Raw genomic sequence first — 21,388 nt, forward strand, 5'->3', positions numbered from 1 at the left:
TTGGTCCTTAGCTGTTGGTTTCACAGTTCGTAATTTCAGCAGTATTGTGGCTTTTTAATTTGCTTTAACCAGTATTGCTATTTAAAACTTTTATTGCAAATAGAATACATATCAAACAACAATCACTGCTGAGTAACCAATTATAACTGTTACAGAGCACATTATTTGAAGGATGTGCAATATAGGAAAGGGACAAAATACATATGTAGCGCTCACTATTGCTTATTTTGTGTTTAGTTGAAGAGTAACTAGGAAGCAAACAAAAAATCAATTCCCTATCGCAGATTGTGCTTTTAACCACATAATTCTCTCTTGGGTGTTGTAGACCTTCACTAAAACAAACAAAACCTGTGGTGGACATGGAGTTTAATTGCAAGAGGTGATGAAGACCTGTACCTGTGAACTGGTGTTTAAAGAGAGTGGTGCCAAAGGCATGGGACTTCAGCCACTATAGTTGCTCATATAGAGCAACAGGGGAGAAGTATCTTTTCCAGTGCAAGGTTAGGTGGCTTAGCTTAAATCTTCCAAGTCATTCATGCTAACGTGCTAGACTTTGCACTGAAATAACTGATGATTGTTCACAAGTTCAGTTTCACCTGCTGTGCACTAACGATCTCTGATGCAGAGCTGTATATTTTTAAACAGCCACAGACATTTGCAAAGTGAACATATGGCTCCTTTCTAAACATGGGGATGGAGTTAGTTATATATTGAATATCCCAGGACTTTACAAACAGAGCACTGTATTTAAAGAGTTCTTTTAAATCTAGAGTTGCTTGGTGTTTTATCAATATTTTCCATTTTTTCCAGGATAATCTGTACAACTCTGTGCTCTTAGGTTTCTAGTTTGCTCACAGTCATATTTTGAATTTGTCAATGCATTGACTTTTAATGTAACATCATATGAGATAAATGTTTAATAATTGTGTCTTTGCATAACAGCAGTCAAGAGGAGATAAGCTGCGCATGACTTCAAAAACACTTAGGTGACTGTAGAATAGAAATTAATATCATGGCTCACACAAAGCTTAAGAGAAAAAAGTGTGTGTATTAACTACTGTTGCTTTGTACTGACTTGACAGTTGCTGTATTTCTAACTTTTTTGGCTGTAAGTTCTAAGCTTGGCTGGGAAAAGAGATCTCAGAACTTGCATTTTAAATTACATAAATCCTAATTAAGGAAAAAATCCTTGTGGTTTCTCAAATACTATTTTCTAACAAAAGTAACTTTAATGTCTGGCTTAATATGTTTTTCCCCTCCAGGAAAGAACTATCTGATGTGAATTTGGTAACAGCATAATACTTCTACCCAGACCTTTTTAACAAGAATCTTCATAAGATTATTAGGGTTTGGGTTTTTTCGTCATCTCCAAATGATGAAAAACTCTAAACTCTTGACTTGTATTTAATACTTGCTTTTCACGTTTTGGAAGATCCAGATGTGTAGATCAGTGTTGTGGTTTAACCCCTGGCTGGCAACTAAGCACCACACAGCTGCTCACTCACTCCCCTTCCCGTGGCGGGGAGAAACAGAAAAGTGAGAAAACTCATGGGCTGAGATAAAGATGGTTTAATAGGTAAAGCGAAAGTCACACATGCAAGCAAAGCAAACCAAGGAATTCATTCAGCATTTCCCATGGGCAGGCAGGTGTTCAGCTGTCTCCAGGAAAGCAGGGCTCATTCACACCTCACGGTGACTTGGGAAGATAAACGCCATCGCTCTGAATGTCCCCCCTTCCTTCTTCTTCCCCCAGCTTTATGTGCTGATCATGACGTCCTATGGTCTGGGATATCCCTTGGGTCAGTTGGGGTCAGCTGTCCCGGCTGTGTCCCCTCCCAACTCCTTGTGCCCCACCAGCCTCCTCGCTGGTGGGGTGGGGTGAGAAGCAGAAAAGGCCTTGGCTCTGTGTAAGCACTGCTCAGCAATAGCTAAAACATTCCTGTGTTATCACCACTGTTTCCAGCACAAATCCAAAACATAGTCCCATACTAGCTACTATGAAGAAAATTAACTGTCCCAGCCAAAGCCTGTGCAGTCATCATCCCCAGGGTTCCACTTGCTTCATCTCCCTTGTCTTTGTGATCCACTCAGAAGTGTAAATTGGTGGTGTCTGGTTAAAGTTGGATACACAAGGTTTGTTCATGTCTGGCTTCCTGTTTAAGAAGAGCCAGCTCCTAGTTAGCATGGATGATTGAAGCCTCTGCACAAAAAAAGGGAGTGAGCTGGTTTGCCAGTATGGGCCCACAATGAGCTGGAGACATGCTAGGGAATATGCTGGTCAGCTGTGCAACATGGTTTGATGAGGGCAAGCTGGACTGTTAATTTGTAGCTATGAATTTGTATTTAAAGAAGCTTGTCACAGCTTCCTTGACTTTAGATATTTGACAAGGATGTTTCCTATGTTTATAACTATAGTTCAGAACAGCTAGTTTAGTAAGCGTGGGGAAAGGAGCCTTTTTGTTGCCCACAGGCTGCTAGCTGTTACCAACAGGCTCCGGCATACCCTTCATGCCTAGTTAGTAGTGAGCAGCTAGAGGAGCAGAAATGTAATTCTTCATACAGGTTCTGATCTTTAAGGAGGAAAAAAGTTGGGAAGGATGTTTCTCAACCTAGAACTCACTGACTATGGCTGAGAAGAAGGGGTGTGGCTTCAGTGCAAGCAGTAGTTGCCCGGAACCATCAAAATTATTCACAAGTGAATTCAGACTTTTGTATTTAATTCTTAGGCTTATGTGTGGAAACCAGTATGGTCCCATACTGACTTGCTTATTTCTGCAAGCAGTGTGTTGCTTTGGACAACCCTCCTTAATGCAGATGTGTTTCCAGTCTGATTACATCAGCTAGCTTCCTATTTGCAGGCAGGAAGGAAAGATTGCTTGTTTAGCAAGTACTTGGATGGAACAGAGTTGCTTTTTTCTATTGCTTCTCCTGTTCTTTCACATTCATTTCGTCTTTTGTGCATATATTGCTACATTTTGTTTTGCTCTGGATAATACTTTATGTAAATTGTTTCATTGTAATTCATGTAAATTATACTTAAGCTTTATAGAATTGCCTTCACTATGCTATTACCTGATTGGTAGCTGTGAATGAAGCAAGTGAAAGTTGATATAGGTGTTTGGGATAGATCCATGGTAAGGCTGAGTGGGAAGATGGAGTGGGGAGCTGGTAAGCATGTGAAGCATCTTCAGAGTCTGTAAAGGTGGAAAAAAGATGTTAACGTTTTTGAGGAAGGTGAATCCTAGGAGTGTTTACTGTTGCTGGCAAGGAGGGGAAGGATGTCAGGTACTCTTGGAAATACTACTAGAGACATTAATACTTCACCAAACATTTCAACGTGCTTAGAGGTGATAAAGGTGGGTGTTAGTGTTCTGTGTTCCCTATACATACAGATTATCCTGGTGAGGTCGGTTTATGGTTTGTATGTAAATCATCCCAGTGGAAGAGCAAGAATGTGATTGCTCTGGAAAACCCCTAGTGCAGCTGGCCACAGGGGAGACCAGAAGCCTGAGAAAATCTGTAGCTTGTGCTAATGTAAATGTCTGGCTCTTGCTTTTTACTTCTTAGAGGGGGCAAGAACAGGGGAGCTGGGACGGTTGGCTTTCTGCTTGGCAGGTATCTGTATGTAGTACTGCCGCAGCTGATCTGAGTTGTTGAAGTGGATGGCTGGTGCAACATGTGACTGTTGGAAGAAGGCAGTTTTTATTCTTGCAAGTAGATCTTGCAAAGACAGGGATCCTGTAAAACCTTGTGAACAATGAACAGTAGCAAAGATCACTACCCGTCTACAAAAACACACTTGCCTGCAGAAAATATGGTTACACATGACAAAAGCAAACAGATATCTAGATTACAGTTGTGTATCTACCAAAAAAGAGGCCATTGTATTTTGTGTTTTTTTCCTCTATCCTTCCTTTCTTTGACAGGTCACGAGATACCTATTAGAATTGCAATATGGTTTGATAGGCTTGGCACACTAGGTATTTATGATGTAAAATAAAGAATTATAGCTTGTGCTCATGTATTACCCTGTGCATAAAAGGACTTCAGAAGAAGAGAGGGTTTGCTTGGCTGACTTTCTGATGTGGAAAGCAATCGTATGACAGCATTGTTAGCTTGAGATAGAAGACATTTTTTATTTGAAGTTACAAAGTTCATGGATCCTTCATGTTGGCAAGCTATACCTTCCAATCAACAGAAAGAGCAGAATTGCAGCTTTTGAGTATTTTCCTACTTTTGACAAATAGGAACTGAAGGAGTAACATCATGTCTAAGGAGGAATGACCATCTTGCAGAGGAAGATCATTTAGCCCAGAGCAAGCAGTGCAAAGGCTATATGTTAGGCTTTCTTAAGTGGCTTTGCTAGGCTGTGCCAACAGCACCTCCTGCAGCTGCAGCCCCTGGGGAACTGTCATTCCCATCTCTGCTTTGTTTCCTCAGTAGGGCCAATGATAAAATTATTTCTGGTTTCAAGTAATACTTTTGGACAAGAGCTATTTTTAACTGATTCTATATCAGTGATCCAGCCAAGAGTCAAGTACTGGAGTGTGTCCAGAGAAGGGCAACAAAGCTGGTGAAGGGCCTGGAGCACAAGTCTTATGAGGAGCGGCTGAGAGAACTGCGGTTGTTTAGCCTGGAGAAAAGGAGGCTGAGGGGAGACCTTATCGCTCTCTACAACTACCTGAAAGGAGGTTGTAACGAGGTGGGTACTGGTCTCTTCTATCAAGTAACTAGTGATAGGATGAGAGGAAATGGCTTCAAGTTGTGCCAGGGGAGGTTTAGATTGGATATTAGGAAAAATTTCTTCACTGAAAGGGTTGTCAGGCATTGGAACAGGTTGCCCAGGGCAGTGGTGGTGTCGCCATCCCTGGAGGTGTTCAAAAAACTCATAGACTTGGCACTTCAGGACATGGTTTAGTGGGCATGGTGGTGTTGTGTTGATGGTTGGACTTGATGTTCTTAGAGGTCTTTTCCAAATTTAATGATTCTGTTCTATTCTAGATGTGGCACTTAGGGACATGGTTTAGTGGTGGACTTGGCAGTGTTAGATTTACGGTTGGACTCGATGATCTTAAAGGTCTTCTCCAACCTAAATGATTCCATGATTCTATGAATGGTAGTGCTGGCATGGTGATTAGTGGGTAGTGACTGAGGAAGGATACCCCTTAAGAAAGCACTGTTGCAGAGGAAAAGGTATGTGGAAATGCATGTTGAATACCATTAATAATACTTTCTCTTTAACGGTTTAATAATTGTCTCTTACCTTTCTGAAAATTGCTAATTACAGTTGGTTGGTGCTATATATAGTAGCTATGTGGGGAAGCAAAAAACCTTTGAGCATGACAAGCATAACTTGTCCAAATGCAACTGAAATTGATGGGAAGACTTGTTTGATTGAATAGAATTGCCCAGACATTCAGAATTTTCAGCCCTATGTTCAGTAGGGTGCTGAAAGTTGAATGTTCCCTGTGATTGAACTGCATCTCTGATGTTATATTATAGATTTCAGATGTCTTTGATGTTTTAGGAATGTTGAATTTGACATGCCTTATGAAAAGCTCTGTACTTACTTTGTATTCAGGCTTATGAGTTTGGGAAGAAAAAAAAAAACAACAACCACACCCCCCAAAAAACTTGATTACTGAAAATTGCCATCATTTTAACCATGGCACTTTTTGTTTTAAGGTAGGTTTGTTGCTGTCTGATCTCAAGCACTGATTTCAGTGTGATTCAAGTGGAAGGCCCGATTCCTGAACTGTAGTAAAGCAAAAAGTCCCATTGTTATCTAGCTGTGCTGACTGAATTTAAAGCATAATTTAAATTGTTGATATCTGTATGTGTGCTCTGTATGTTCTTACTTGGAGCAGAAATCAGAGCCGTCGATGTTAGTGGTCTAGTCTGCAAGAATCCTATAAGGATAAGAAGATAGGGAGAATATTTTGAAAGTGCTTATTGAGTTGAAATTACAAAGTCATCTTAAAACCTACTTTGTTTCAGTCTTATTGTCATTGGCAGTACAGCTCAGTTTGTCAAATTACTGCTGCTGCAGAGACTGACAAATAAGTCTCTTCCTCCTGGCATGATTCTTCTTTGCCCATCTGCTCCATTTTGCAACGCTTTACTCACATTTCAAGTTTTACCTTTAAAAGAAACTATTTGCAAAAAAAAGGAAAATATTTGGATAAATGAGGAGGTGATTTTTGTATATAATACAACATCCTAACTTTTATCCACTGATCTTGTTGCTACTCCATTCCAATGCTGCAGTTTTTTTTTTTTTTTTTTTTTTTCTGAGATCTCTGATTAGCATATTCTGGGTGAAGTCGTGCACTGTAACTGCCATAGCATGAGATGTTCCTAGGTTGATGGCTGGCTGGCTTTAATGATCTTGTTTCTTGCCCGTGGAAAAAGCCAGAAATGATGCAGGTATAATTTAGATAATTCTGGGATGAACTACCTAAATTGAAAACCTTATCCTCTGCTGCCTTTGGCAAGAATCTCTCCACCACGTTACTCATTTTCCTTGCCTTAAAGGCCTGCGTTAGAAGGTTCTTCTAAGTTCTTAGAAGAAAGTCCCATCCTAGAGCTGAAGGGGTAATGTCCTTTAAAACTGCTCCTCTTTCCTTGGTTCACGGGCTAGAAGTGTTGCTCTGTATTACACTCTTTAATGTGTTGCAAAAATCTAGGATGTTAAAATTTTAATAGGCAAAAAAGAAAAAAAATCTTGGGAGACATAGGAAATATTTCTCATGAGATGCAATGTAGTCCTACTCGGCTGTAAAATTAGACCATATTGCAACATTTATTAATTGGGTCATATATATGAGGCCAAGTTTCAGATCATGGCTATTTGATAAAGTGATAACAGAACTTGAAAAACTAGTTTTCACATTTAAGAGCAATATACATCTTACGAATGTTTGACAATTGGAAACAAATTGTTACAATTTAGTAGTTTTAAGCACACTTTGATTAGGAAGATATTTTGCTTTTTATTATTCTCAGTACAGTTTAGCTTAGTTTTTAAGCCTTCATAGAGCAGGTTTTGTAACTCAGTAGTTCTCCTGCAAGTCAGAGTTGAAATCTACACAACCATTTTCTTCTATAGTCAAAAAAGAGCACACTGAGTTTTAATGTTATAACAAATATTACACAGTAGGACTCTTCAGTCAGTCTGGACTGTGGATTCATGAAAATAAAAGGAAGGATTCATTAGGCTATCTGTCAGAACTATAAAAAGAAATTCAGTTATGGTCCATGTTTCTCTTTAGATCTCATAAACGGAGCCCAAGAACAGTGTGAATTGCCTCCTATGGATGGTTTTCCTCACTGTGAAGGGAAAATAAAGGTTAGTGAACTGTTTTTAATCTTATTATGTGTGTACTTTTAAAAATGGAATGTATGTTGCAAGAGGTCACTACTCGGACAGTGGTGTAAAACAAGAACAACTGTGTTGAAAAAGAGGATATTTAGGAGTGTGTGTCACTACAGCATTGCTCACCTCAAGCCTTTAATACTACTGCTGCAGAGAAATAAGGTGGCATGCTATTAAGACAGGAATAAAATGCCATATTATATTAAAATGCAATATTATTTAATAAAATGCCTTATTACTTGAATTCTGTCTTGTTATGCAGAAACTTTCTTCTCCTTTTTGAAAAGCCCTGTTCTCTTCCCCAGTATGAGTCATTTGGCGTTCCCCTACCCCAGGACTGGGCTTCTGTGTGTACCTCACTCCAGCCCTTTCTCTGTTTCAGCAGGACGTTTGTTTACACTTCTTTCCCCTCTTCACCAACAGCTCTGTCCAGTTCCTTCCTTCCCCTTTTCTGTTAAACGCATTCCGCCTCTTCTGCTCACAAGCTAGGCCCTGCAATAAGTGTGCAACCAGAACTTTGGGGGTTGCAGTTGATTCTACAAAAATCTAGTATTTTGCTAATAATGCAGTTGGAAAGGCCAAGTATTGAAAGCCATCAGACTTTGGCTGGAAAATAAAAAACAAAACCCACCACAACCCAAAACCGAAACAACAAACTTGCAGAGATGGAGGGTTTGGGGTTTTTTTCCCCCAAGATATATTTCAAATGTAACGATACTGTTTTACTAGTAGGGGACAAAAGTAAAGTTGCTGGACACTTAAATGTCGTTATCAAGTATTACCATTTATTTCTGACAGTGAAAACAAATCACTGCCAAAGTATGTGTGAAATTATGTTGCCTTTTTTCTCTGAATAAATTTCTTAGACAATAGTATTTAAAAAAAAAGTCTGTAAGTTTTAAATCTCTGGTCAGTATTTTGATCCTTTTTGACAAACTGGCTGCATAGTAACTATGTCATACATTATTTGAATATTAAAATATAAATTTAAATTAATTACTTGCTTCTGCAGAAATGGCAGATTCTTGTCAGAATCAGACAGATTTCAGTCTTGGTAACTGAAATGGTCTGTTAAATTCCAGAGCAAGTGTACCACCGGGGGGTGGGGTGCAATGCAGTCAACTCTAGCCACACCTATATGTTTGGATCCTGATTATATTCTCCTTTTGATATTTGTCTCTGCTTGTCTGGCTACCAGTTTGTATAAACTGTGCTCATGTCTGGTATGTAGTTACTTCCCCAACATAGCTGAATGCAGAGTTGCAGTATGCTCCAAAATATTAATAAAATTCCTTTTTTGTTAATTGTGATTTTTATCTGGTTGGATATAGTCGCTTGCAGCTTTCCCCTGTTATTCCTGAGTTCAGTGTGAAATAGTATAGAGTTATTATGTAGTACTTAAACCTAACAGACTGTGGTTTTGTTCTCTTACAGTGGATGAAAGATATGTGGCGATCGGATCCCTGTTACGCAAGTTATGGTGTAGATGGGTCCACGTGCTCCTTTTTTATTTACCTCAGTGAGGTCAGTAATCTCTTAATCTGCAGAAGGGGAACATCATAGTGCCTCCATATTTTTGGTAACTGTTTCCAAACTTTTCTCAAAAGAAATCATAACTTTCTTCAGAAAAATTCTATAAAGAGGAAAAAACTATTAAAACAGAATTATTATGAAGTGTGTTGCTATTATTCATAAGTCCTCCAGAGATTTCTAGCCTGGAGAATTCTAATGTTTATAACTGAAGTGATGTAAGCAGCAACTCTCCAGGGAGTCCACGCTAGGTATCCTGTTAAACTGAAGTATGAAGGTCAGTCGTAGATCCTTGCCTCTGAACATTTTTTCTGTTGCTTTCAATGTAGCTCCTGAGGTAGTAATAGGGAGGTATTTTAGGGGAGGCACTTGGAATGTAAAATTTGGAAAGTGAAGCTAGATGGTACATCCTCCTGAGCAGCATGGCCACTTCCTGCTTGGAGACTGTTCATGAATTGTGGAGTCTGTTAACAGAAAACAACAAAAAAATGAAAGTCATGTTTTTGAGTGAAGTTGCAGATACATTGGCTAAAGCTTTTGGTATCTATCAGAACCAAAGGCCCAGTTTTGTACACAGATTAGCAAGGTACATGCCCTGGTGGTTTTTGTACAGACTTCCTGTTTCCTGAGTAACACTTGTTTTCCAAGAATGAATTTTGTCAATCAATTATTATGAGCTCTGTTACTGGCTTGTAGCATGTGTGCCAGAAACAGTAAGGTGTTATTTGGTCACTTGACCTCTTCTTTCTCATTAGTAAGATTTTTGATAACTTACAGCAACTGATCTTGGAAGTAGTATTGATAATCTAGTGGCTTACTGCTTGTAAAGAACTGCAAGAGCCAGCATGGCTGCAGAATTGCAAACTAATACTAATTTTGTAGTTTCTGCAGGATTGGGGGGGGAGGGGGGCGCTGGGTTTTTAAATTACGTATCTCAGATTAAAACAGTAAGTCGATTACATAAGTAACTCAGTTGTAATGAAAGCAGTTTCTGTTAATTTACTCAGTTGACTGTCATTGAACTTTTGAGGGCATTGCTTGAAGCAGCAGTAGTAGCTAAATGCATATCCAAAACACATATCTGAAGAAATCAAAAAGGCTGGGTTGAATCACAAATTTGACTCATTCCATTGCTAGTACCAAGTGTTGATTTATTTATGGGCTATAAAGCTGGGGAAGGAAAAAATACAGGATGACTATTTTATTTATCTTGTTGTTTATCATAGAAGCTAGAGATATGGTTTCATAATCATATGAAGTTATCTAAGTTTCTACTAAAAGGTTAAGTTTCAGCATCAGCGGAATTACTTTTATGCATTAGTATTCTGCCAACCAAGAGGTGCTTCATGTTTTTAGTGCAGATGTTATCTTAAAAATGGAGATACATGTCAACTGAATATGAGAATCTAATGTTCTTAAATGACATTTATTATTTTGTATTTCTGTTAAATCACAGTATTTTCTGTGACAATATTCTCTGTTCATCAGTTTTGAAAACTCAGTTGATGCTGGTTTTTTATAACTGATTTTTCAGCTCATCCTCATGGCAAAATGCAGGCATTTGCGGAGAGCAAATGGTTGTTTTTTCAAGGGTCTAGGGATTTGAAATTTTTCTTTAAGCAGCAGTATTGAATTTGGGCAACTTCTCATTTCATGATGGAACAACAGTACAATCAATCTATGTGTATAGTTGGTAACTTCAGTCAAAGGTCTTGTACTTTCTTTTTTAAAGTGTTTTCCCATGACAGAATGTAAAACTAATATTGGGTGAACATGTTATTAACCTTGAGTTTAAATTTGGTATTCTTAATCCTGTGATTAATTCCATGATTAATGCCCAGCAGCAGAGGTTGAAAGCTTAAATGTTTGCGAATGCAAGCATGAAGTGAAATTCTAATAACACTACAATGATGTGGATTTATGAGGTGTGTTGTCTGCTAAGGATAATTTGGAAATGCTGTTGCGAGAGTAATTTGTCAAGTGGACAGTGATGAAGAGTTGACAGTTTATAGTGTGGTTGCACAGCTGAATGATAAATGTGTCTACAGACCTCTCAAGTCAGAATTGCTGATTTAAAATATTAAAATGCATGAGGGTACTGGAAGCATATTACTGTTAAGATTTTTCTTTTTTACTTTAAGGTTACAGTATGGGAGTAAGATGGTTCTGTACACATGCTGTGTTTGAGAAGGCAATACATACATCAAATGATGCACAACTTCAGTTCGAAAAGAGAGAATATGCATCAAATTGTGCATATGTCTACTTTTGCTCTTAAAATCGCCTGTACAATCTAGTGACAAAACGCCTGTGCTCTTTCATACTCTTTTGAGATCTACTTTTTTCTTCTGAAGCAGTTCAGTTAGGGTATTACATTACACTCATCTAGCACTCTTTGTAATATAATTTTAAACTTGTAAACAAAGGAGCCTGAAATACTACATTTTGGTGTGTAATATGGGTCAGAACCAGAGACACAAAGTAACTTGCCCACAGTTTATGCAAAGGTTTAGAAACAAAGCTTGGAATAAAACCCACTCTTTGTGTATCTGTCACGTGCCCTTGTTATGTCTCCACCATGTGTGTCTGCAAAACAGAAGCAGTGCAGTCAAAATCCAGGCTGCCCCAAGTCTTCTCTTCTGAAGAGCCTGTACAAGTTCAAGTATTAGCAGTTCTGCCTCATCTGATTTGCTTTGGATGTCACTTCTACAGGAGACATAAGAACAACTCGCTGAACAGCTCTTCTCCACTTCTCTTCTTGTGTCTTGGCTGCTTGAGCAGAATGGGAGGCGAGTGTGGCAGCAGAGGGAAAGCAAGAAGCAATCCAGCATGTTCAGCCTTATGTTTTTTATTTAAAGTTGTCCCCTGTACAGACTTGCAGAAAAAGCTGCAAGAGTTTTTGCACTTCTGTCTTGCTGTTTTGCTGCAGGCACTGGATCACTCCTGGTGGATGATATGCAACTGTGCAGTCTTCGTAACACTAATTGTGCTGGAGCCTTTGTAGACTGGAGGAGACATAAATGGCCTGAATAGCAAAACCAGACCTACATTCTCTTGAATAACAGAGCAAGACAGGGATTAGAAGTAGTAAAAATTGAAAAGCAAGTTAAGCTAACTCTAAGGTTTCTGAATAGTTGGGACTTGTTTCATTTTAACCGTGATACAAACTTGCCCATTGAGAAGAGTTACTTCCTTTTTAAACTTAGCATTTAGTTATGAAAAAGCCAGTTGTTTAACGCTGTAATGTCACTGGCACAGTTATAATTTTCATGGATGGCATTGCCTCTGGAATGAAATGTGAAAAAATTAATTTCTAGACAGTACAAAAATGTATTTCACTGCAAAATGTCAGTTTGGAGCTGAAGAATAAAGCTTTTAAAAATATCTTCTAGAAAATGAATTTTTCATACAGCTTCCCAGCTTAACTAAAAAAAAGAAAAAAGTGGAGGGGTCTTATCACTCCTTTTCTTTATCTAGATACGTGCTTTCTCTGAGAGGACTGCCTGCCACATGGGAGTGGGACTGCTGCTGTGCCTGCTAGTCAGCCAGTAGCTGTGGTGCAAGCTACCACCGCCCAGGGGTCATTCATTACATTGCTGCTTACCCGCTGGAGCTGGGCAGATCTCATTAAAATACCAGGTTTGGGATCTCGAGCTTGCCTTTCAGGTGCAAGAGTAATTTTAGGTACCCACCTTGGAAGTGGATCCAATGCTTCAAAAGACTAAAACTGTTTCAAAGACTAGCCTTCAAGACTCCTGTAGCTTTTGTGCGTATACCACTAGAAAGAATTCATGCTTTCAGTCCTTCAGACTTGATGGAAACAGAATGTATGGTTTGGTTGCAGGAGTATTTTTCTTTACACTGTTAATTTGCTTTGAGGGATAAAGCAGAAAAATACAAACTGAAGGTGATTTTGAATGTGGGTTTGTTTCCAGAATGCAAGCTGTAGTCTGAGGCACATTTTAGTGAAAACACCTGGGAATCATAATTATACAGGTTCCTCAAATCCTTGTGGTTTTGGTAGTTTACTGCAGTTTGCTCATGTCTGGATGGAAGTCCCCTTTCCACAACTTCTGCTGTGTGCGTAAGCTAATTTCTGACATTGAGGTGAGTTAATGATTTGCATTTCTTCAGTGTAATGAAACATCAAACCAGCTTCTTTGAATTCTATGGAAATACTCGGAAAATTGACAAAAATAGTATTGTTGTCTGAAGTGTAAAGCAGCAAAAGTTCAAAGTTCTTTAGTCATCTTAACGTGTTCCTAAGAAAGTGAAATGCTAATGATAGCACTTTGTCCCCAAATCATCCATTAGTATATTGGCCTGGATTTGGGTGATTTGGGCTCAGTTATCTTTTCTACTTCTGTCACTTTAAAAACTGGGATTAGTCTTTTTCTGTCTTGTTGGAAAAGCCGTAGATGCCATTGTAAGAGAGGAATCAAATTTAGTGCGCATAACTGAAGTTAGATAAAAGACCATTTGTTGATTGATGGTTACGTATAAAATTTTGTGCTGCAGTGTCACTGGGACTGTGGGTACCTAACACCCGATGTTTGAGATTGCCTCTGGAAACAACCAAAGCCAAAGTTCCCTGTACACGCCTCCATTTCACTGAACAGGCAGGCAGTCATCTTGCACACCACAGATTTTGTAGCACCTTCAAAATGACTACCTATCACTGAGGAAATGCTAAACAAAATATAGGTATTACAGCTTCTATAGGAGTTGAGAAAGTTACCTTCCCAATGGGAGCAGTTCTTCCGTATCAAATTCTCAAATGGGTTTTCTAAGTGAACATTATGAGTTCTCTTCTCTGCCTGGCTTCATACTGCCTAATAAATTTAAAGATGCACCTTCTTTCACCAGCTGTTGCAGCACTGTTTGTTGGGTTTTTTTATTTCCCACTCTAGGGCTGACACAAGATACTTAATAGCAGCACTTCACCATGGATAGCAGTACACTGAGCAATAATGTCGTTCACCTGATGTGCAAAGAAAGTTGCTCTAGTTTCCCTGTAGATGGGCTGCACCTGCCCTTTGGAAGACTCCAAAATGAAGATTATCCCAGGTGTTTAGAGAGAGTACCCTTCAGCTTCTGCTTTATTAAACTCCTACTGTGGCTCTTTAAAAGCATAAAGGACTTCCTGAAGTTTTGGATGTGGAGAGCTTCTGGCAGAGTATACTTTCATTCGGTTTGGAAGATGCTCAGACGACCCCGGTGCTACAAATGTTTGCCAGGTTCTTACAACTGTGCTTGAAGTACTTTCTCTGTAATATAGGCGAGTGCTGCAATATTGACTTCCCTTTAGTTTCAGTGTGTTTCTGAGGAAGAGTTACTGAAACAGATACCTGCAAGGCTTCTATAAAACATACTCTTTGAATTTCTTAGGTTTGTTGGGGTGTTTTGGTGTGTGTTGACTCACTTAGCAGTAAGCTATGAAAAGATAAAGTTGCTGTGAGAGTGGGTTGTCTATGATAATGGACTAGGGAAACTCTTGAGTTCAGTTTAAGTAGAATCTAGGCATTCAGACCCTGGTTCAAAACACCGACTTTTCACTAATGTCTGGAATCATGTAGCACTTAAATTTTGAACTTCTAAACTACCATGCAACCTAACTTTTTGGAGCTAGCTACATAGACTCTAGACAGTGCTGTGTCTACTGCTATTCAAACCAAGTAGGGAACACTTGACTTCTCAAGTGGACCTAGTTTCTTGAGCATGATCAAAGACTACCTACTGCATTTGATTGGCATTGAATTCAACACTAGGTACAGGAGGTACAACTGATCTTACTGAAAAATATGATAGTGCAAAGGTAAATATAATGTGTTCTGAATAATAGCTTAACATTTATATCACTCATCCAAAAAATGGTTAGTCTTCAAATCTGCAGTTGCTGCTTCCCAGCAATCTTCTCTAACTGCTAATCTGCAGTCTGATATCACATGCTTCCTATTAAATCATGTGCATGACAGTGTAATGGTTGCTATGGAGAGAATAAGCTAGAGAAAGAACTGATGCTAACACAGTGAGAGGAAGGTTATCCTGGAGAGAGGGAAGAAGAGTCCTGGTTCCTTCTTCGGAGACAACTTCTGTGTTTAGTCTTAAATGATCAAATGAAACTCAAACTAGTTGAAGAGCAGGATCCAAATGAACACCACTGCCCTCCTTCCCCTTGCTCAAACTTAGGGCTGGTTGCATGTGGCTGTTCTGTACCTAAACAAATACAAAGCTGAAGTATTTGTATATTTCTGATGGAGATTTCATCTAGGCCCACTTTAGTGATATCATAATCCTTCCTGTCGTCATTGCCAATGACAGAGAAAAGTCGCATATGAATGGAACAATACCAGATTTGTAATTGCATGCTGCAACCTTAGCACATGCTATATCATGTTCCTGTTTATAACGATATACATACACATCTATACACACATTTGTATGTATACACACGCACATGCTTTTTTTCCCATTCTACATGTTATTTAATTACAGATATTCCTGGTGCAGGACACATTATGCTTTAATGCTGTTGCATTTTCTGCAAACTTTTTTGTTATGAGTTATCAACCAAAGCAGGTTCCCCTCCCCTGTCACCCCGTTCTGTATCAGGAGCTTCCAGAAAATGTGTTGCAAAACAAAGTCCCCAGTTCCTCCCCTCACGTTCCCTGCCCTATCTCTGCCTAATCCCTTGTAGTTTCAATGAAAGCTGACAGGGCTTCTTTAGGCAATTTGGGAGCAAGGGGAGAAAAGCAAGTTCCAGGCACCAGGTTTTTTCACAGAGCTTGCATCACTGTTGCTTACTTGTCACACAAGACGAAGGAGATTGAAGGCCTCCACTCAAGTCAATCTGAGCAGTTTTAGACATTCCTTACCTACCTTTCTCCCACATCTATAGTTGGAAGTCAGTACTCACTGAAATAAAACCTGACTTACCTTACATCAGTAAGTCTGAGAAAAGTTGATTAAGGTTTCACTGGTATTTGCTGGGAAAAAGATAATTTCCTAGGCATCCTCCTGCATTTTTCAATAACTATAGCACCTATCTGTTTTCAGAGAAGTTCCCATGGCAGTGGTTAATAGTCTGAATCTGAGAAGAGCAGCTGCAGGACTTGTTCAGAGATGATGAGTACAGCTAGCATTGCTGTTGTGGGCCATATTTGGGTCATGCAAGGCAACCAAGAAAATTACTTAACCACTTAGGTTTCATATTTAGTTGTGGGCATCCTTGTGGTGTTCTCTATGAGAAACCCTGAAGTGATTTGCCGAAGTGGCAATACTTGGTTATTTAAAAAACAAACCAAGAAAAAAACCCCACCCACCCACTTTCTAGGTCATCTGAAGTTCTCATGAAACTGTAGGTCCTGCCAAGAGCTGCAATTAGAGGTAGTTCCTAGGCTTAAAAGTGAGAGATTGCATGTTCTGGACAGGAAGTGGTTAAGTGCTCAGATTGAATATTGGTACACTGGGCAAGAGAGGAAGGCCAAGTAATGAAAGGGTGAAGGAAAGAGCAGAAAGCGGTTGTCTTGAAAAAGGCCAACAGTTTGATTATTTAAATTATTTGCAACAGAAATAGTATGTATTCTGCACTGCTGTGTATCATTACATGGGGCTAAATAGAGAGGAACACAAAGTTAATTTTGTTACTCATCTAGGTTAGTGCAAACTGTTGCTTTTAATTCTGACACAAAATATTGAGTACTATTTCTTTACAGGATTTTTAAGCAGTCTTTACTGAGGCTTTGTACTGCTGTAGACTTTAATTTTACATAGTGCAATGCAAAACCACGGTTAACTGGAAGCTTTTTTTACTTTAAATGCATATAAAAATGCAATTGCTGTGGCTTTTGAGGAAAGCAGCAATAAAACTTAGCAGCCTGCTAGATATCTTGTATAAGTAACATCAAATCAGCACGCTTTTTAATTCTGTAGTAGAAGCCTGTCAATGCTATCGTTTCCTTTTCCAATAGTTCTACAAAGGCTGTCTCTGAAGTCTTTGATACCTTGTGTAGTTGCATAGGTTGAAACCCTTCTCCCTTTCACCGAAGCATATATAGACTCTTGATCATCTGCTGCTCTCACTAAACAGGGAAGCAAGAACCAGAGATGGAGGGAAATACCTCTGTTTTCTCTGAAAACCTTGGTTTTGTTGGAAGTGTGATATTTCTTGAGTACTAGGCACCTCTAAATATGGATGTTATGACTTGTGTAACTTCCCTGCTGTAGTTTTTCACTTCTGCTTTCTTTGCTCTGTATCTGCCTGGTAATATCTACTATGATTTAAAAGTGTCTTCTGGTGCATGAGCTTCAGTGTTGAGTGTTTTCATGTTCTGCCCTCTGCCATCATTCTAATCATATTCTGATTTGCCTCTCAGTTTCGCTTGGAACCATGAGCTATTAATTCAAGTTGATTCTTTAATTATCTGCAAATTTAAGTCATGTTCTGAACAACAGAATCTGTATTAGCATTTTGGCTGGTTTTGCTATCATAATGTTTCCATCTTAGGGGCATATATACCCCTGGTCTTTTTTGCCCAAGAAATTCACTATTAAAGTTTGGCTAGTTTGACATCCAGTATTTTGCCTTTCCATCCCCGCTTTCCATGTGTCAATACGTTAAATTAATAAGGTTTTTTCTTCTTTCCCCTTCCCATGGTACACCAGGTTTGCTCCATCTTTGCTTTCTTGGCATCCTTGTTAATTATTATCCTCCCAATCTAGCAGCTCTTTGTGAGCCATTGGCTCATAAAAATGAGCAGAATTCTTTCCTTTTTCTATAACAGAATGTCTATGCATTCTCCCCAGTGCATTTATCGGTACTGAAAATAACAAAACAACTGGCATACTTTGAAGAGTATGGGTTTAAAAATCCTCTGGTGAGTTAAGTTGGTCTTTCCAATGCAAAGAGGAACTGACTTAAGTATCAATAAAGAAAAATGAGTGCTAGGCCAACTGTGTACACTAATATTATTTTGAGTCTACTCCTTAAGTGTTTATTTGTGATTAGAATTACTGTAATTTAATTTAGACTAGAGGGATGACTTCTAAAAGCACAAAAGAACTATATTTGGGTTTCAGTCAGTGAGGCATGCAGCTAACTGTCCTTGGCAGCTCTGAAAAATCTTCAATTCCTTTAGGAAGCCTGATGGTGCAGTGTGAAATACATGAAGCCAGAGAAGGGGCACGTACAGTAGTCCTTGAAATATCATATCTTAATTTAGATCAGTTTTAATGCTAGGAATAATTCAAAATTATTTGTACTATTTTAAAAAAAGAGAGAGAGAGAGATTGGGACTGTGCATTATATGTAATATGGAGCTTGCAATTCTTTTCTACCAGTGATTCCACAGCTTAGGTTGGTTAGTAAAAGTTAGGATTCTTAATTTCTATAATTTCTAGTATGTTTCCAGAGTGGGAGACCACTGAAGAATCAGATGTTTTCAAACAAGGTTGATCAAGTCACTGCTTTCAAATGTTGTATTAAATACGTTGAGTAGATTGGGTCATAGCATTTAATTTGAATGCTTTTTATATAATTTGTCTGAGGATCCTAAGCTTGATACATTTCTTCTTTTTAATGAGGTTATGATGTCTGATAACTTATTTTCATGTGATTGGTCTTCTAGGCAATCGTTTGGTATGATCTTAAGCTTTTAGTCTCTAATGCTTCAGGCTAACTGCAGCATGATTAGGCTGTGTGTTTTGACGGGTCTATGATGGGAGGAACCATAAGAGCAACTCTGACTTCTAATTCTCTGGGTCTTGTGAACTTTATCAGTAGCGATGGGGTATCTTAGCTGGCCTATAAATTTTTGCATTTCTCCCTTTTCGCAGTACAGTTATGTTTCTGGTTTCATGGGTTTGCCTCCAACAGTGAGATTCCTTCTTCTGAAATGCGAATGGTCTAATTTCTTAAGGCACATGAATAATAAAGATTCTACAGGACAAGCAAGATCCCTAGGGAGAGCACAGGAGCTTTCAGTGACTTGCATTTGCTGTTTCTTCCCTAACTACTAGCTGTTGTACTTTTTCTACTAGACAATAGTGGAAGTATTGCATTTGCACTGATTATGTTTCTCTAAGGATTACAGCTATTAAGTACTTGTGGATATTGTTACTTATGTTATAATTATGTTACTTATACCCTTCAAATAGGGTGGGTTTGGTTTTATTTTTCTTTCAGCTTTTTGTCTAGGTTGCTACAAAGTAGAACTTTGATCCTTGGGGTTTTTCTGGCTTTGCCTTTTTGTAAAGATATTCTAGGGAGATGGGAAATGTTCCAAAATATGTATTTTTTTTTTAAGGTCTAGAAGTTAAAAAAACTTAGTACTTCTTGAAAACATTTAGGAACTGCTCAGAGAAACTGTATTTAGAGCATTTAACAGCTGATCTCTGTCTTGAAAGGGTTTTATCTCCTGTATTCATTATCATGAACGAATATCTAAATATGACTTTTGGTTGCAAATTTGCAAGGTTAAAATAGTATTGAATTGCAAAAAGTCGTCTTAAGCTTTTCTTCAAAAAAGCAGTTTTACCTTGTGGTGGCTTACTAATCAGCTGATGCCTTATTTAAGCCATAGAAAGGTGTAATATAAAGGCAGTGAGAGACTTTGGTAGATCAGCTGAAAATAGAATAGAATCATTTATTTTCATGTGATTGTTTTACAGGTTGAAAATTGGTGTCCTCGTTTACCTTGGAGAGCAAAAAATTCTAATGAAGAAACTGATCAAAAAACAGTGGTAAGAACAACATTAAAACATGAGAAATAATTCAGTAATTGTGATTCATGCAAAAGATCCTGGAATCCTGGGCCACATAAGTGCTAATAAGACTAGAATTTACCATTTTTATTCCTCAGTTCCTCAAAACTGAAGGGAAGCATCCTTGGCTGTGTATATGTAGCTCATCCATCGTGTGTTTTCTCCAGTCATTGTACCGTGCTGCAGTCTTGGTTGCAGATTTCCATTAAAAACATTTTTCTGTTTAAATATATGAAATATTGTACACAGATACTGAGAAGAATTGAAAATCCATAGACTGTTCACCAGTGTTGAGTGACCATATGTGAAACTGTCCATTTTTATTGTCCCATAAATCCGGGCCTTATATATAAAAATGCCTTAACGGAAGAGGCTTATATACATTTCATTTTTTGTAGTAACATTTTGAGTACTCCTAATTTTTTTCCTTTAAAAGCTCTACAGTATGCAGAGTTGTTTCCAAACTATTGTAGCCTTATTACGTAGCACTTAGGTATTTTAAGATAATTTCCGGGCTGTATGTGAACATTGCTTACATAATTTAGACATAGTGTGTCTCATTTTGTAAGGCCAGTTGTTCTTAGATCAGTCTAGTTTTAAAATGAGTATTTCCTTTAAAATTTATACTCTAGTAATGTTTCTTCCTTCATGGTATAATAGGACAATTCCTTGTATTTGGAAGATTCATGATATACATGAATCTTCAGCATACTGTTCTGATTTTATATTGTGTGTTAGAGATACTTTAACCTCATTTTGAAGCACATGAACAAAACCATATGTTATATTGCAGAAAAAAATACATTGTGAAATATTGCAAACATATTCTGGGGCTACCAATACTACTAATAAAAATAACAGTAATTTATGTGGCTTAGAAATGTCTATTTAAAGATATCTGAAATATTTGAACTAAAACCACAACTTTAGCATTAGGAGTGTCTCTTTTTTTTTTTTCTTTAATGAGGAATGTAAAGCACAGAGTTCACATTTGACAAGATTTTTCACTTCTGGAAAGTACACTATTTGAAGAATAATTAATGTTTTTTAATGCTTTAATTGAAGGCTGAAATTCGGATCAACTTTGATAATCTCTACAAAATGATGTCAAGACATGAGGAATTCAGGTGGATGATGTTACGCATCAGACGAATGGCTGATACCTGGATTGAAGCAATTAAATCACTTGCAGAAAAACAAAATTTGGAGAAGAGAAAACGAAAAAAGGTAGATGAAAACATTTTTCAGTCCTGCCATTTGTAGTCATATAGGCTCTTTTAAGCTTCTTGTTCCAGAAGCTACTTCAGAGTGGAAATACCAAATATGTCTAAAAGGCATCGTATTTATACTTGTGCCTCTTTTCAAGAAGTATTTCGCTGTTTGAAATTACTGTTACATTGGGTATTTGCTTTACAAATAGTTTTATATACTTTCCATGAGTCAATCTTTGAGTAAGTTTTCTACCCTCTTTAATTTTGAATAGAGACTATGTAGAAGTTTCTAAAGGGAGAAACTGTTTATTTACTGCAAGCTGGTGACATTAGAGTGTTTCACATAGTCATAAAAACAACAATTGTACATGTTTTTTGTCCAAAATTGAGACTTTAAATGGCGTATTTCTGTTTAAATTTGAGTAGACTTAAAGTTGACCACAACTTTGGATTGGATCAGTTTAGACCTCCTGTGTTGACTTCAATTTAAAAACCATGAGATTCTTGAAGT

General features: G+C 38.1%; 1 protein-coding gene across 1 annotated transcript in view; it reads left to right on the top strand.

Annotated features, from left to right (window-relative positions):
* The window catches only part of MGAT5 (mannosyl (alpha-1,6-)-glycoprotein beta-1,6-N-acetyl-glucosaminyltransferase), an 80,320-nt gene that overhangs the window by 13,700 nt on the left and 45,232 nt on the right, over nt 1-21,388 (top strand). The window contains exons 3-6 of the mRNA XM_010575133.1: nt 7,272-7,348; nt 8,810-8,899; nt 19,574-19,645; nt 20,732-20,893. Coding sequence (XP_010573435.1) covers nt 7,272-7,348; nt 8,810-8,899; nt 19,574-19,645; nt 20,732-20,893 — 401 coding nt within the window. The remainder of the gene's footprint in view (nt 1-7,271; nt 7,349-8,809; nt 8,900-19,573; nt 19,646-20,731; nt 20,894-21,388) is intronic.

This window comes from Haliaeetus leucocephalus, unplaced genomic scaffold (assembly GCF_000737465.1).
Source record: "Haliaeetus leucocephalus isolate CR32 unplaced genomic scaffold, Haliaeetus_leucocephalus-4.0 Scaffold451, whole genome shotgun sequence".
Lineage (NCBI taxonomy): Eukaryota > Metazoa > Chordata > Aves > Accipitriformes > Accipitridae > Haliaeetus > Haliaeetus leucocephalus.